Source organism: Diadema antillarum, unplaced genomic scaffold (assembly GCF_040938485.1).
Source record: "Diadema antillarum isolate AM-2024a unplaced genomic scaffold, OU_Dant_1.0 scf00000037, whole genome shotgun sequence".
In the NCBI taxonomy this organism is placed as follows: Eukaryota; Metazoa; Echinodermata; class Echinoidea; order Diadematoida; family Diadematidae; genus Diadema; species Diadema antillarum.
The window spans coordinates 2,466,725-2,482,984 of record NW_027270926.1 but is presented as its reverse complement, the minus strand read 5'-3'; the positions used below and the strand labels follow the sequence as shown (position 1 = coordinate 2,482,984).

The 16,260-nt window shown below is 37.0% G+C and overlaps 1 protein-coding gene across 1 annotated transcript; it reads left to right on the top strand.

Moving 5' to 3' along the window:
- Positions 1 to 7,508: 7,508 nt before the first annotated feature.
- On the top strand, positions 7,509 to 15,066 carry LOC139709287 (acetylcholine receptor subunit beta-like 1). Its single transcript, XM_071621239.1, has 7 exons — positions 7,509 to 7,522; positions 9,954 to 10,128; positions 10,705 to 10,749; positions 11,653 to 11,662; positions 11,724 to 11,832; positions 13,243 to 14,176; positions 14,947 to 15,066. Exons 1-7 carry the CDS (start codon positions 7,509 to 7,511, stop codon positions 15,064 to 15,066), a joined length of 1,407 nt encoding a protein of 468 aa, XP_071477340.1.
- Positions 15,067 to 16,260: the final 1,194 nt, after the last annotated feature.

The following is a 16,260-nucleotide window of genomic DNA, read 5'->3' as shown; positions in this document are numbered from 1 at the left end:
AAGTCAAATCTCTGTGATTGGGCAAGATTTAACGGGGAGTAAACAAATGGGGAGTGCCGTCAGGTTTGTGTGGTGCGTGCGGATAATGCTAACATGGTAACGTATTTGCCCAAAATTTGAATGAGTAAATCTGTAATGCTCAATATTCCATGTGACGCCTCTTTGTTTTTGCTGACAAGTGAAATGCAGTGCTCGATTGCTTTCTAGGGGATAATACGGGAGATTGTGTGTGCCCATGTGCAATTTGAAATGTGACTATGACATACCACGCACTTGAAAAAGATGTTGAACTACACTCATTTTGTTCGCTTGTCATTTGAAAATTGCTCAATGACCTCCATGGGACAACACTTACTTTGTGAAAGATACTCAGTTCACATTGTTTTCTAGTACACAAGGTAATGTAGACTTGTGTAATCCATTTGTGGCCAGTGATCTGAGGTCTGCAATTAGTTACTTGTTTTGTACAAGCTCACTACATGCCCATGAATGTACCATTTTAAAGACAATTGACAGTTAAAGAAGTATGAAAAAATGAACTATACAAGCTTAATATGATTGTGGTTCTGTTAAGAAATAATAATATAATAGTTGTTATAAGTACACTAGAAGTGTTATTCTGTTTCTTATTAATTTTAAGATAATCATAGGCATAGGTAATTCTAGATGTAAGAATTTTTTTTTTAGTTCTCATTTGACAATTATGATGAAATTTGGTGTTGTGGCATATTTCATGAGCTGATTACAGGTCCATACCTTGTTAAATTCCTGATTATAACCTGGTGCTGAAATATGTTTGGAGTAAAAACTGTATTTATTAACTTGATTTGTCACAAATATGTTTACAAATGAAGAACAAGTCTTACACTAGGAACAAACATACTGCATGTTACCAAGTAATATTTAATTTGATACCTTGAAGCCATTACATGTAAATGTAGTATTATGTGTTCAGTCTGGTCAGATAGCACTGAATTGGTGAGGATTTTAGAATATTCTAGTTAATATTCTTGGTATTTAAAGTCACAAAATAACATATTCTTTTTGTATTACATTTACAGTTCTAAGTTCTATCATTCATTTTCTTACTTCAGTCTGTATGTTTCTTCCAGAGTGTAAAATTGGATAACTTTATGTCATCTTGAGTGTCTTCAGATTATGTGAACCCAGAATGTTATGTTTTACTACCCCGTCTTTAACAGGCACCAACAATATCATGGCTACTACTAGAACACTGATCAATTCAGTGCTTATTTACGTCGATGTAGGGCAATTTGTCAATCAATTGCAATGAAAACACCTCGACAGGAGAATTTTATGAATTCGAATAGAATGGTGGGATTCTCCTGAATCCTTATGAGACACTACACTGTACTTGTAGAGAATAGCTGATGATTGGACTCTTTACTTATCAGATCAACATTTTCCATGCTGCAAATATCATTTTTTTTCCCTCGTGGATCAAGTTGTTGAATGAAATGCTGTAATTGTACTGATGCATTTTTCTTTTAAACCATGAAACTCAGAAATTAGTTTGATGCCTGAAGGCATTTTACTTGTGATGTCTTGTATGTCATGCACTAGTGCTCCCTCTGTAGGTCACAGGTTTTGTTCTTCATCTTCATGCTGTTCACATGCATGACACTGGCAGGGACTTTATAGGGAATTCTGTGCAGGCCTCATACAATATCTTGCCTGACAAGATGTGTCACTATGTCGCCCAAAGTCATTTCGAAGTATTGGTGTAAAGAAAATCATATTTTCCATCCGGCAGTCTCATTGCGGTTAGAGTTTGGGAAACTGTCAGGATTGGAAAGTACGTATGATGACAAAGATCCTGTCTCATTCGTCACACAGTGATATGAAAACGAGGTGGATATATAATGTGTGAGGGCCAAAATTTGACCGAACTATGGCACCAGTATCAAATCAACCAACTCCATCAAGTATGAATGTGTGGGACTACAGTGGACTCCCATTATAACAAAATCCTTGGAACTGGCAGTTTTCTTTTGTTATACACTGTATTGAAATTTCGTTATTAAAAAAACAAACAAACAAACAAACAAACAAACCCAAAGCGGATACTGTTGCGGCCTGAATTTTTACCTCATTACAACCAGAATTTTGTTTGTTTGTTCGTTATGACAAGAGTGCACTGTATTACATAATGAATGTGCAAAGTATGTGTACATGTACAAACTGTCTGCTCTGTTAATGGCACAAAACCACAAGAAGTACCATACACGTGTCACTCGTGACTGCAAGAAACAGTGAGGCAGCTACTGGCAGCAGAGTAGCTGCAGTAATTTGCAAACATTGCTATGATGGTTGTGAGCTGGACAAAGTGTATTAGTTCATGGAGCCAAATTTTGCCCCCTCCCCCCCCCCCCCCCCCCCAAAAAAAAAAAAGGATTCTTAGGATTCCCTCTTTGTTGTGTATCCCTCTATTTATGCCAGATCGTGAAAAAAAAAGAAGAAAAAAAAACTTGTATCAGATGTGAACTGTAGAGCATTCAGACCATTTCAAAAGGAAAGTTTCCAGATAATTTCATTGTGGATTAGACACATTATGTTGGTGTACAAGAAGTACTGACACTGTGCATATACAATAATTATAATTCCAGAGTGTAGCAATTGTGATGAATTTAAAGAAAAAAAAATTTTGTTTGTTTTATATTTATCTTACAGCTTACTGTATTTCTGATTGTTTGTTTTGTTTGGGTTTGAACATCCTGAGAAATATACGCAGAGCAGGAAAACGTGGCAACCATGAAAGCAACGAAGTGTTACTACAGGAGGCAGTTAAAGAGTTGAAGTGTGCCATATCTAGAATTATTACGCTTTTGTCATCTCATTTCTTTCTTCTTCTTTTTTTTTTTGTCCCCGTAAAGGTTGTCATGAATCAGTACTGAACAAGCTGTTTTCAATGTAAATAAAGATTTTTATTTTCGCCTGAAATTCTGTATGTGACTGCTATGTAATTCTGATCGTTTACATGTCAAACTCCCAATAATTGTCCACTAAATGTGGCATGTCATGGTGATGGGTTGCTGCTTATGAAGCAATATGTCCAACAACAAAAAAACACACCAAATGAGAAAAGTTATGTGTGGTGAATACACTTTGTACAGTGTACCGGCTAAGCCGAATTCACAAAGTGATGGTAGAGCGATTATAACAATCAATCAGATTACGGAATTAGTATGATCAGTGAATTGTTGATGGAATGTACACTTGACATTAAATTGTACTTTGTAATCGGCAATGTCCAGGTCATTAAAGTACAGCATGGTTTACAGTCAATGTGTGAAAGCAATACTTCTTCTGTATGTCTGGTCAGTGTGATATAAAATGTCTGTATTATTCATGTCAGGGGAAACTCGTGACAGGAAATAAATTTGGCACTGCACACAGTTTGGAAGGTTGAAAAAAATTCACAGAAAAAGGAAAGAAAAGACCTGTAAAGGCCATGTAATAGAGCTTGTTGATGGCGATTGGCACAATGCATCATATCTAAAGGACAAGTCCACCTTCATATACATAAGGATTGAATGAATGCACCAATACAATGTATTAGTAGAACACATCATGGAAAGTTTGAGGAATATCAGACAATCTGTTCAACAGTTACTGTTATGAATTCTTAAAGTTTCTGCACAGTCACTGCTGGATGAGAAGGCTACTACAGTGATGATGTCACATGCGTAGAACAATATATAAGGAAAATATAAACAGAACTCCACAATTTTTTTTTTCTGAAAAAGAGAACACATTCCCTCAACTCGCGTCTGACATATCTAAGGGTAATATTACTCTCCCTACCTTCTGAAAGAGGCAAGTCAAGTGCTGTTGTGAGAAAAGTGAAAATATGTTGAATTTTCTTTATACTTATATCGTTTTACGCACATGACATCACGAGCTGCAGTAGTCTTCTCATACAGCGGTGGCTGCACTGAAAATTCAAAAATTCATAACATTTGAACGGATTGTCCAATTTTCATCAAATTTTTATTGAGATGAGACAACTCTAGGATGAGCGTATGAAAGAAAAGTTTATACTGTATGTATATTGATAAAAATTGATATTGATGAAACATATCTGAACTTCAACCCTGACTCCCGTATCTGACTGTTAGGAGCTGGATTATCATTCTGTAGTATAGGTTATTCTAGTTTTGTGCAGCCGAATGATCTGCCAGGATAACTTATCATTTGAGTCATGGTGCAAGGGAGGCTGGAAGATCATCCTGAAATACAAAAAGCAGCAGGTCAGCTGACAGATTATCCTGTTTCATGCTGGACAATCTCACCAAATGTTTCCGTGAACTTTCCAACAAGTTGTGTTCCTGGGGCCATTTCTCCCCAAGTCTGCCTTGCTTTTCTCTATCCAGTCTAAACCAGTACATTTAAGAAAAAAAAAGGTTCTTCAGTTTTGCCACATTGTGAAAGTTATGAAGAGACAAGCTCCTCGACTAGGCTGAAAGGACCAATATCAGAATAATAATAATAATAATAATAATAATAATAATAATAATTATTATTATTATTATTATTATTATTATTATTATTATTATTATTATTATTATCATTATTATTATTATTATTATTATTATTATTATTATTATCATTATTTTTATTATTATTATTATTATTATTATTATTATTGTTATTATTATTATTATTATTATTATTATTATTATTATTATTATTATTATTATTATTATTATCATCATTATTATTATTATCATTTTGGCACAAGCACTGAAGTGAACCGAAGTTTTCTATTGGACGTGTTGTAGGAACAGTGAAACTCCTTTTTGTGAAGCAGATGTAGACTGTTTTGGATGGAAGAGCTATACATTGTATGATGTCGTGAGCGTTGAATACGTTTTTAAAGTTGTGCATGAGGTACTTATTCGCTGAACATGGGGTTGAAGTGACTGGTCAGTTCAGAGCAGCTTCACCACTCTATAACGTCAACCGTCTCTCTCAATCCAGTTTATACAAGGTACTAATTGTTTTATCCTGCTTTAATAAGTACCCCGAGATAAGAGAAAGGCATCAGTAATTGCCATCAGTGGCAATACATTGTACGTGAGAACGGGGAGGGGGTATAGTGGTTGTGGTTGATTGGGTCAAGCCCCTCGGCGGGAAAAATTGGGGAGGGGGACCATCTTTCGAAAGTCACGGGTTTGTGTGTGCTTTTTTTATTTCATCCCCCCCCTTTTTTTTTCTTAATGTTACCTGTAAGTGTGGTTCCGCCCTGAGGCTCATGGGAAATATACAGAACTTAATTTTAACGACACTAAGCCTAATGGATTGTGAGATTGATAGCCATTAGCAAATTGCCATCAGTAAATACATTACTGTATTGACGAAAGCATAATCACACTCCCAAACGAAACGGACACACAATTCACAAGGATTCTGACTTCAACACTCCAGATGAATATTACCCTAATATCTCAGATGTTTCTTGCTGTTTGACGAAGTGCAATCCCTAAACCTAATAACCCTAAGTGCAATGCATTCAGGTTGATCCGGGGCATAACATCGAGTGCGCGGTAATGAACCTTTCCCAGTTGTTGCGTGATGTAAGATGGAGTGATATTTCTCCTGAATTAACTTACACTCTAATCATTGAAACAATCAATGGATAGCGCCAGAGATCTTTGCAATGGTTTATGAATATCTTGTTTCCTGTGAAAGTGTGACCATCAGAGCCTCTCGACTGTCTATACTTCATTTCTACCTTTGTTCTCATTTCTCTGGTGGCCCATTTGGGACAAATCTTTGAATAATTATGAACTCTTGGTGACGCGCCAAATTGAATGAAATATAAACTTTCTTTTTTTATTTCATCTTTGCGATCGGCCGGGCCACCAAAATATATCGTTTTGGGAAGTGTGGTGTTCCGACATCAATTTTCAGTGGCCCTTCGTATTCCTTTAGGGTGAAACTGAGATGTCCGTCGTTGCCGAATTTATAAGTCGAATAATGTTTGTGATCGTGCTGTTCGGATACACACTGTACTTGGTATTTCTCAGCTTTTGGTTTGTGATAACGTCGAAAGTCCTGATGAGTGGATTGCAGTACCAATTAACCCTTTGTGTGTGTTTTGGTGCCGATTGGTAAAGAAAACCCCATAGCGTTATACACATTGTTCAAAGTCCCTGGCACAGAAATGGTTAAATGGACCGTTAATGGTTTGTGTGCTGGAAAAAAAAGAAACAAAGGAGAAGGCAAAAAGGATAAAAATGGGCAGATGGTATTTCAGGATCTGATACGAGCTACGGAAACGAAATGAGTACAGTAAAGTGAAAAAAGATATTCCATATTTTCACGATATGTAAACGATATTTTTTGTAGTAGCTAATTAAACGAGGTGATGGTATTGTTGAATACGAGAAAGTCATTCTTCTTCAACATGACAGCAGGCTTTCCTTCTCTAATGAATTTCAGCCGTGTTGAACATAAACTGGTATCAAACTATACTATACCATTCAAACCGAATCTTTATCCATTGCTAATGTACAAAAACCATGGGACGTATAGATTTAATACGTTCACTGTTGTATGGTAACAATTTGGTGATGGTGACTTTTGAGGTGGCAAGGTTGATGAAGCAAAGATGAGAAGTAAAAAAAAAAAAGAGCAAGCGAAAAAAAAGCAATCCTTCCACGTCACCCCCCCCCCCCCCCCCCGGAAAAAAAAGACAAACAAGGGTCAATTGTCGCGAGTGATATGAGTCATTGTATCACAAATTGCCACCGTTTTTCCATATCTACTTTTGAACAAACAGAGAGAGAGAGAGAGAGAGAGGGAGAGAGAGAGGGAGGGAGGGAGAGACAACTTTGAATTGGCTTGTTCCGGAAGTTGAGTACCACCTCGAACGTGCAAAGAACGAGTGACAGTTTTTCATATTCCCCTGCTATTCTTTAGGCACTTCCTTGACATTCCCATTAACAAATTACCATTGGCAAGCAGTAATGAATGCATAATCAGACTCGTAAGCAGATCAAGTTCATTTATTTTGAACAATGATTACAAAGAATCATTTTAAAGGGATATGATGATGACTTTATTACACAAAGACAGTGTTTCTGTGTTAAAAAAAAGAAAAGAAAACAAAACAAAAACCAAAGAGGGTCTTTTGTATCACGTACGAGGAATCTCGTTCTCACGAGGTTGGGTACAGCAAAACTCCGTTTGTGGCAAGGTATGAATCCTTTTTCCGCCTTTCTCGTGCTCATGAACAGCTAATGATAACTTCGTACAATGTGACAACGCTAGGAAGCTTTATAAGTCGGAGATTACGCTGTGAATGAAAGTATGATTAAAGCTAGTTATAACTTGATTAAACTTAAAACCCTGCGCCATTAACTTTAATCAGCCCACGGCATTGTCAAACTAGCAAGTGCACTTTGCACATACCATGGACGGGGGACGCGTGCTCCAGAAACATTGATAATGTACCCAGTCTTGCAGAATGAGAGTGAATCGTAATGAAAGGAAAGAGGTAAGATAGGGAGGGAGGGAGGGGGGGGGGGGGGGGGGGGGGGAGGGTAGAGCAGGAGAGACGTGAGCGAATTTGATTGGTGGAGGCAGATGACTTGGATGGGCGGGGCAGTAGCAGACAGACATCGAGAGGTTAGGATGAAGATCCGATATCATGTTACTACTCTAAATGTTGAAAATAATCTGGAATCCTCGAAAAGAAAAGAAAGGGAAGAGCTCAGCATCGTCGAACTGATACAGACCGACTCATGTAGAGTTAGCGACAACGACTACAAACTACTTGCTTGACTTATTCTGGCTTAAACAGAGAACAGAGAAGAGAGATGTGACTGCATGTGGGCTTTAAAAAGGTGAGTTTCCATTCTCAATATGAATGTTGTATCATGACATTGCGTAGTGGAAACTACTAAATATGTACGATAATGTATGAAAACTATATACACATCTTTCAGAGCCTATACAGGGCTCGGCGCTAACTTTTCTTTCTCTGGTGGCCAGTTCGGGCTGCTGAAATCGTTAATTTGAAATTTCGGTGCCCCCCCCCCCCCAAAAAAAAAAATAATAATAATAAAAAAAAAAATAAATAAATAAATAAATAAAAATAAAATAAAATAAATAAATGAATAGATAGATAGATAAATAAATAAGTAAAGGAAATTTATCAGTTCGAAATTTAAAAAAAAAAATGAAAGGGATGTCATAAAGGCATGACGACATACGAATTGAGACTTTCTGATAAGTTCTAAGTTAATGAAATGTACAAGGTAGGCCTATGTATCACAATTCTGTCCGAAATAAACGCAAGCGTTAAATGATCGCAATTCTATACAAGGTAACTCTTTATGTCTAACATATACATGTATACTTACAACATATACATAGTAGTATACTGGCATAAGGATTGTCAATGATCTCCCCGAAAATATTAGAATATTAGACAGTCTGAATCCCTTTAGAAATGGTCTTGATTCAGTCGTAAATTTTCATACGTGTACTCAGAGTTCACATTGTAGAGTTTGTTTAACCTGAATGAAGATAAACACCTCAGATGATTGTTGTTATCTTGTTACATTTATATTGATTTTAGAGTACGTTTAGTCTTTGTTTTGTTGCCTTTTGTACTTTTTTATAATATGGTAATTATTTGCATCACCTCTATGTATATGAATTGATTTTGTTTCGTTCTATATCTTTGATTTGTTCGGTTTATGTCAAATACTTTGTTCACGGCCTCTCGTGGCTGATTGAGTCCCTTTAACCCCGTGATTAAAACAAACAAACAAACAAACAAGCAAACAAACAAACAAACAACAAACAAACAAACTTCGTCTACTATATACAGTGAGGGTATCGCATAATATTGTCAGAGTAAATACCAGTACTCAGTGAAATGTGGTGTGAAAGGAATGTTATATAGGATAGAGTATATAAGCTATTTTGTTAAAATCAAATTTAACGTGGTAAGCTTATGGGAAAGCACGAAATGTGAATACTTGTAACGTACATTAAACACGACATCAAAAATTGTATTTTTATCTATTACAACAGGGACGAACAATATGATTTCAAAGAAGTCTGGAGAATCACCTTTGTATGGATTCTGCCCTGTGTTTGTCGTACTACTTGGCGTACTGACTGCAGTGCAAGGTATTCAGAACTATTATCCCCTTGTCGTCATCTTTGCACCTTCTGCTTTCTTTGTCGCTCATATTACCGGTCAAGCAACTGCTACTGTATATCATGATTACAATTTTTAAAGGAACGTTGGAGTAATTAAAGCGAAAATCCACTCCTTGATCGAATTGTGTCTGATCAAAACATCAAGAAACTTGGACAGAAATCAAGTGGGTGAGTTTTGGAAGTTAGAGTTTAGCATGCTTACAGAGTAATATCGTTCACAATCACATATTCACTATTGAAGTCCATACACGTGTTGTTTTTTTTTGCTGTTTTTCAGTACAAAAAAAAAATAGGAACAGAAGAGATTGTAATGCATTATTATCCAACAAATTTCGATCGTTGCACCAAATTTTCAACGCGCCACTCGTCTTCTTCAGGGTTTCAGACAGCCTGAAGAAGACGCAATGGAAATTTGGTGAAACGATTGAAATCTGTTGGACGCTAATAATGCATTTACAATCTCTTCTTTTTATTTCAGATGAAATGAATGATGGTACAAGTCTTCCTTTGTCTTCCAAATGCATCAAATTTGATTACTTGTAAGCGATTTACTAAAAAAGATCTTTAAATGCTATCAAAATGTTATAGAATAGGACAAGTAGGCCTATCATCATTAAAAGTATTAATGTTGAGTTATGATTCGGTACATATATATATATATATATATATATGTGTGTGTGTGTGTGTGTGTGTGTGTGTGTGTGTGTGTGTGTTTTGTAAGATAAGCAACATCAATCACTGATTCTTATTAGTAAGCGTTTCCAATACCATGTCATCACAGGGTCGCATGGTGCCGTATCTGCTGACCAACAGCTTGTCCGAGACCTCTTGGACTTGGGTTACGACCCCCGCGTCAGACCCGCCAGAGCTGCGAACGACTCCATAGACATCGACATACAGTTCGTCTTGTTCAAACTCTTCGATCTTGTAAGTCATGTTTGATAAGAAAGGGTAAAATGCCAACACTTTAACTGATGCGTTTTCTAAATGTTAATTAGAGGAATGTTGTAAAAGACATAGAATGCCTAATCAGTTGCTATTGAAAACATAGAAATCTTCTGTTGTGAAAGATACCATTATTTCTAAAAAAGAAAAATATATATAGACTCTATATTACTATATATATATCATTATCGAGGTTCATGTTTTCGCACACACACACAAAAAAAACACACACACACGCGCACATTTGCACTAATATACCCAAACGGATGTTGATGTCTCTAGATTGCATTTCTCAAGGAAATAGATCACAGATCGTTCCAATTATTTTAAAGTTTTAGTTTTGTAACATTTCGAGGACATCCCAAACAAAAATTTCTGACTTGTTGATACTTGCTACAGTTCGTATGCCGAAAAAAACTCTACTTCGTACATCTCATGGAATGGGATTCAAACCAGCATTCGCTCGTGAGCATAGACCGAGATTGATCATGACTAACATGTCCGACATGATCATGATCATAATGATTGCTAATCTGTATCAACATCATACATCCACAGGACGTTCGTCAACAAGTGATCAGTGGAGCAGCATGGATGAAACTGGTATGTCGATCATGACTCAAATGTCCCTTCTCCATCAGATTTCACAAAATAGACGACTGACATTCAACAAACTGAACTTCATGAATTTTCAAACGTCCTGACACAACACATGGGTAGATCCATCTTACATGTCTTATCTGTATGTTATTGATCAACGGGGCAACTAACTTCATGAGAAAATCACTTCAGCTGGGTTGCTACTTTATACTTGATGAAAGAATGCCGGGAAATTGCAACAATCTTTCAACAATAACATAGAAATGTTTGGTGATTTGGCTCGGTCGGTCTGAGCATCCAGGGTGCAGGCGGTGAAGTGGTTTTGCCTCACTTCCAACTGGACCCCATGGAAGACCAGCCATAATATACAGTGCAGCTGAATATGGATTATCCAGCCATCTTCTCAGATGGAAATATAAAACAAAATGGTAAACAAACAGGCAAAGAAACAAACAATAATGAACTCAAAGGTTTAAATAAAGATAGATCAACAAATTAAAAATTTGTGATGATACTATCATCTATAATGTCATCTAAAGGCTTGCTATCATCTATACTACCAAGATATAACTATGCTATCATCGGACAGATATCACGTGGTAAAAGTTCGAATTAAGTGATCCCAAGTAGGCCTGTTAGACAAGTACAGCTCAAATGATTTCTTTGATCGTATAACTATCGTTGATTTTTTTACCCCATATTTATAAATAAAGTGTAGTTGGTATTGGATAATGCAGATGACCGGCACCCACTGAATCCTAAAATATCTCAATAAATTTCTGATATAAATATCAAAATCAAAACACGGCTTACAGAAATAAAACCAGGTATACCCCTCATTAATGATCAATATCAGTTTCCCCTCGTTTGTGCATGCATCTGTTTGCTGTTCAATGTTATCTTTAGATATTTATGTGTAAGTGCGTGTCTGTCTGGCTGGCTGTCTGTCTGTCTGTCTATCTGTCTGTGTTATCTAGGCATGGAACGACTACCGACTGTCGTGGAAGAGACGAACTATGGCGGTTTGGCTTACTTCAACATTGGCTCCGACGCTGTCTGGACGCCGGAGGTTATCGTAACGAACTCGTGAGTGACGTCATCACTGGTTTCCATCGGTCCACTGCTTTCGCGCCACTCGTGTATGAAAATAGTATACTGATTAGAAATTACGATTTGAAATGAAATAAATGCATAAATGGATGAAGTATATAAGATGAAAGAGAGAGGAGGGAGGGAAGAAACAGGCAGAAACGAGATATTAGATGATACTCAGCAAAAAAAGAAAGTAAACACTTTTTCGAGGTTATATTTCTCATATAACATTTGGCGAAAATGTATTATACACCATATTAAAGATAATTTAATTGGCTATCAACCCGGTAGGTCAACAAAAAGGAAAACTTTACGCATGAGTGAACACCTTTGTTTTTCTCTTCCAGGGCACAAAAGTAAAAATTGCAAAACTGAGCAAGTTGTCATTCATGCGTAGGCGCTCTTCCATATAACAATGAGAACAAACAAAAATTTCACACAAAAAGCAACATGAATAAACTTGCAAAAATAAACCTATGATTTTTATGATATCTTTAAAGCCCAAAAGATCAATGAAGGCTAAAAATAATGGAGGAAAATGAAGAATCTTCTGTCAAGACTAAATTCAAATGAAATAAGAAAAGAAGCAATAATTAACAAAAATGGCAGAAATTTTAGTTGTTTCTTTTTTCATATTAGAAAATTGTCAATAATATTTAGTTCTTGAATTTGTCTCGTGAATTCTTAAAAAAAATTGAAAAAAATATGTCCATGTAACCATGTTTATGCATATTACTCCCTATATCATTTAAAGTTTGAGTTGACAGAAAATTCTTATTTTCCCCCTTTACTTTACCACTTTGTTTTTGTTGGAGGTTATAAAGAGATAAAGAGAACAAAACCTTATTTTTGTTATTTCATTCATGTCTCTCATTGTGTTAAACTGGTCTTTTGTTGTCATTGTTATCGTGAAGGGCATTTGCAAATGAAAGGCAACATGTCAATTTTTGCAATTTTTACTTTTGTGCTTTGGAGGACAAAAACGAATGTGTTCACTCATGCATAAAAATTCATTTGTATTAACCTATATACTAGCTTGATAGGCAATTAAATCACCTTCAATATGGTATATAATACTTCGATTTTCATCAAATCTTCTATGACAAATATGAACTCGAAAAAGAGTTTACTTTCTTTTTTTGCTGAGTGTTTATTATATATATATATATATATATATATATAGAGAGAGAGAGAGAGAGAGAGAGTTAGAATTAGATTAATGAAACGGATAATGTAGGTTGCTAAGCACCCGTTTCATCCAAGTGGCGCTCCAACTTATACAATCCATGTTATAAGCATTCTATTTTGCTTCAATGTATAATTGCATATACAGTAATCACCAGAATTATTACAGAATACTTTTGTACAGTTTGTATGTACCTTGATGTATCTTTACTTATCCAGGGCCATGATGTCTTCTGATAATCCTTTCGATAGCAACAGAAAAGTTCTCATATCATCCGACGGTCGAGTGATCATCACTTTCATTTTCCGTTTCGTCACTTACTGTCTCGCCCAAGTTGAGAACTTTCCCTTCGACAAACACACTTGTTTCGTAACAATCAGCTCACCCACCTTGCCCAAAGGTTCATTCAAACCGAGGAACTTATCACTGAGTCACGTGAGTCACAGAAGGAACAACCAGTGGGAGGTAAATGTAGGCAGAATTTACCTCGCATCTCACTATGGCGCAGACAAGCAGACTATTCAAAAAGAACTCGAGAACCTTAATGTGAATTTCGAAATCATGCTGAATCGACGGCTCAAATACTTCATCCTAAACCTGGTGCTACCACTGTTCCTACTAAACGCGATGTCGCTGGTCGTGCTTTTCGTTCCGGCTGAGAGCGGAGAGAAATTATCAACTGCAGTGTCTCTCCTACTGGGCGTGGTCGTGTTCCAAATCATCGTGATCGACCTGGTCCCCACCAGCAATGATGGCTTGTCGCTGCTGGGCAAGTACGTCTTCGTCACTTTTGTCGTGTCCTGCGGAAGTGTCATCGAAGCTGTCGTCACCCTGAATATCTACAAGAGCGCGCGCGAAATCTGCGGCCGCCACTGGCGACAGTTTTGGTTTCGTTGTATGGCGCGTATTGCCTTCGTTTCGCATAACATTTCACTGAATTATAATACAGCGAAGGAGCCCCCATTCATGGGTATGAATCAAGGGCACTTTCCTGGCGGCGGACCGACGAAATCTTACAGGTATGTCATCGATCAAACTGTCCCAAGCTGCGCAGTAACGTCAGAACGAGGTGAAGGTGGGAACCAGACAAACAATGTCGAGATGAACACAATTTTTTCGTCTGCTGATGAAGAACCAGTAATCCCAACGAAGGTAAGTAAGATGAAGCAATAAGGGTAAGATCTCTCACACCTCCCTGTACCAACACAAGTGATATTTCATTTCCAATTAGGTTTTGTGAAAGCTGCCGACAATTGGTCTTTTACTTTATTTCTTTTCTCCATCACAGACTAGCAAGCTGCAACTAAATGTTTGCAATGGGTGTATAGGGCAATTACCTCCTGGGCAATTACCCCAGACTCTTCCCCTGACGCTAGCCTTAATCCTAACCCTAACCCAAACTCTAGACCCTAAATTTAAACCTAACCCTAACCCTAATCTTTACTCTAACCTTATCACTAACCAGTATTTAGCCGGGGGATAATTGTCCTCGGGAGTAATTGCCCTGATACGCTTTGCAATACTGCATGCCGAATATATTTTGATTCATATAGTAATGGTATTACTTTTATTCTGATAACGTAACTATATACACCTTTAAAGTATATGATAGGCCTATCTTAGTATGCCTTTTACCTTAGATGCAAATTTCGGAGAGTCTTCCATGTTCCTGCATGTAGTGTGGGTCTCTTCTCTTTCCTCTTTTACACGTCTGTAGTTTTCTTCTGTCATTGGTCATGTATTGATTTATCTATTTATGGTTATGTCGTTAATTATTGGAAAATTGATTTGAAAAAAAAAAGAACTTTTGCACTAATCAATGAATGTCTTGTTTCCTGTGAATGTGTAACGGTCGGTACCTTGCGGCTCTGTACATGTACATGTGTATATTCATTTTCATTTTTGCTGTCATTATCCTGCAGGGCGAAACTGAGATGTCTGTCATTTCAAGAATCATTAGTCGAGCGATATTTATGATCGTGCTGCTCGGATACGCGGCATTTCTCAGCTTCTGGCTTGTGACGACGTCGAAGGTCCTATGAATGGGTAACGGAATCAATCAACCCTTTGTGTGTTTTTGGTGCCGATTTGCACATGAAACCACATAACGTTGTATACACATTGTCCAAAGTCCCGTATGGCACAGAAAGGGTTAAAAGAAGAGTTCGTGCTTGGTGTACACGCAAATAACAGCAACAACAGAAACAAAAACCAAACAAGCAAACGAAGAAGAAAGAAAAGGGGGAAGTCCGCAGATAGTATTGGGGAGCTCACTTAAAGTTTAAAACAAATTGAATGGTAGAATATGATAGAAAATGCTGAATAATTTCACGATCATGGAAATGGCCTTTTTAAAGTAAAAAATAGCTACATGAGATGGCGAATCGATCATGATGATTTACGAGATAGTAATTCCTCTTAAGCCTGCAGAGTGTAGGCATTCTTTGTCGGATGAATTTAAGCAGTGTTTAACTTCCATCGAACTCTGTTTCAGCGAATTTAAATTTTGATATATAATACAATAGGCAAGATATGAAAGTTGAATTATGACATGTTTCCTATTGTATTTTTGTAAGGTAGTATGGTGACTCTTACAGGGCAAGGAAGTTGTTGAAGCAAAGAAAGATTTTTGTTTTTATGTTTTTACACTTTCAGCAACCTAGTCCCCCCCCCCCCCCCCCCAAAAAAAAAAAAAAAGTCGCGTGGTCAGAAGGGCTGGGATTCATTTTACACACTGTCACCATTTTTCATTGTCTAATTCTAACAAATAATAAAGAAATTGATTCAGCGTTGTCTGCTTTATCACATTTGTAAATAAGCTCTTGTAATCTTTGGCATCCCTAATTCTCCATATTGCAGTATCAGCTTTCCATATTCCCTTACATACTACAACGCATGTTGTCATGATAAAATAAAAAATGGAGAGATAACTTGGAATCGCTGATCATTTTGAAAGGATGCCGTTCTATCCTATTACATTGTATAGATTTATGCCTAGTATAGATACGGAGTAAGTAGCATTTCGTGGTGTGCACACCCGATCGACTCGCGCGTTCACTGTTCTTAATTTCTAAAGTATATTAAGTTTGTAGCGGTTTATTCCGTCAGGCTTAAGGCTAGAAAGAGTAATAAAGTCAAAGACTTGATAGTTATTCTCTATCCAAGTCACCAAGACAAATAAATGCCTTTCCCCATACTGGGAAAAAAAATATCGCTATGGCGCGAGGCTCATTCAT

What these genes read in the sequence shown, in the direction of transcription:
- LOC139709287 (XM_071621239.1), top strand. An exon ending in GAGGTTATCGTAACGAACTC is followed by an intron (nt 11,833 to 13,242) that starts GTGAGTGACGTC and finishes TTACTTATCCAG; the next exon opens with GGCCATGATGTCTTCTGATA. An exon ending in AACCAGTAATCCCAACGAAG is followed by an intron (nt 14,177 to 14,946) that starts GTAAGTAAGATG and finishes ATTATCCTGCAG; the next exon opens with GGCGAAACTGAGATGTCTGT.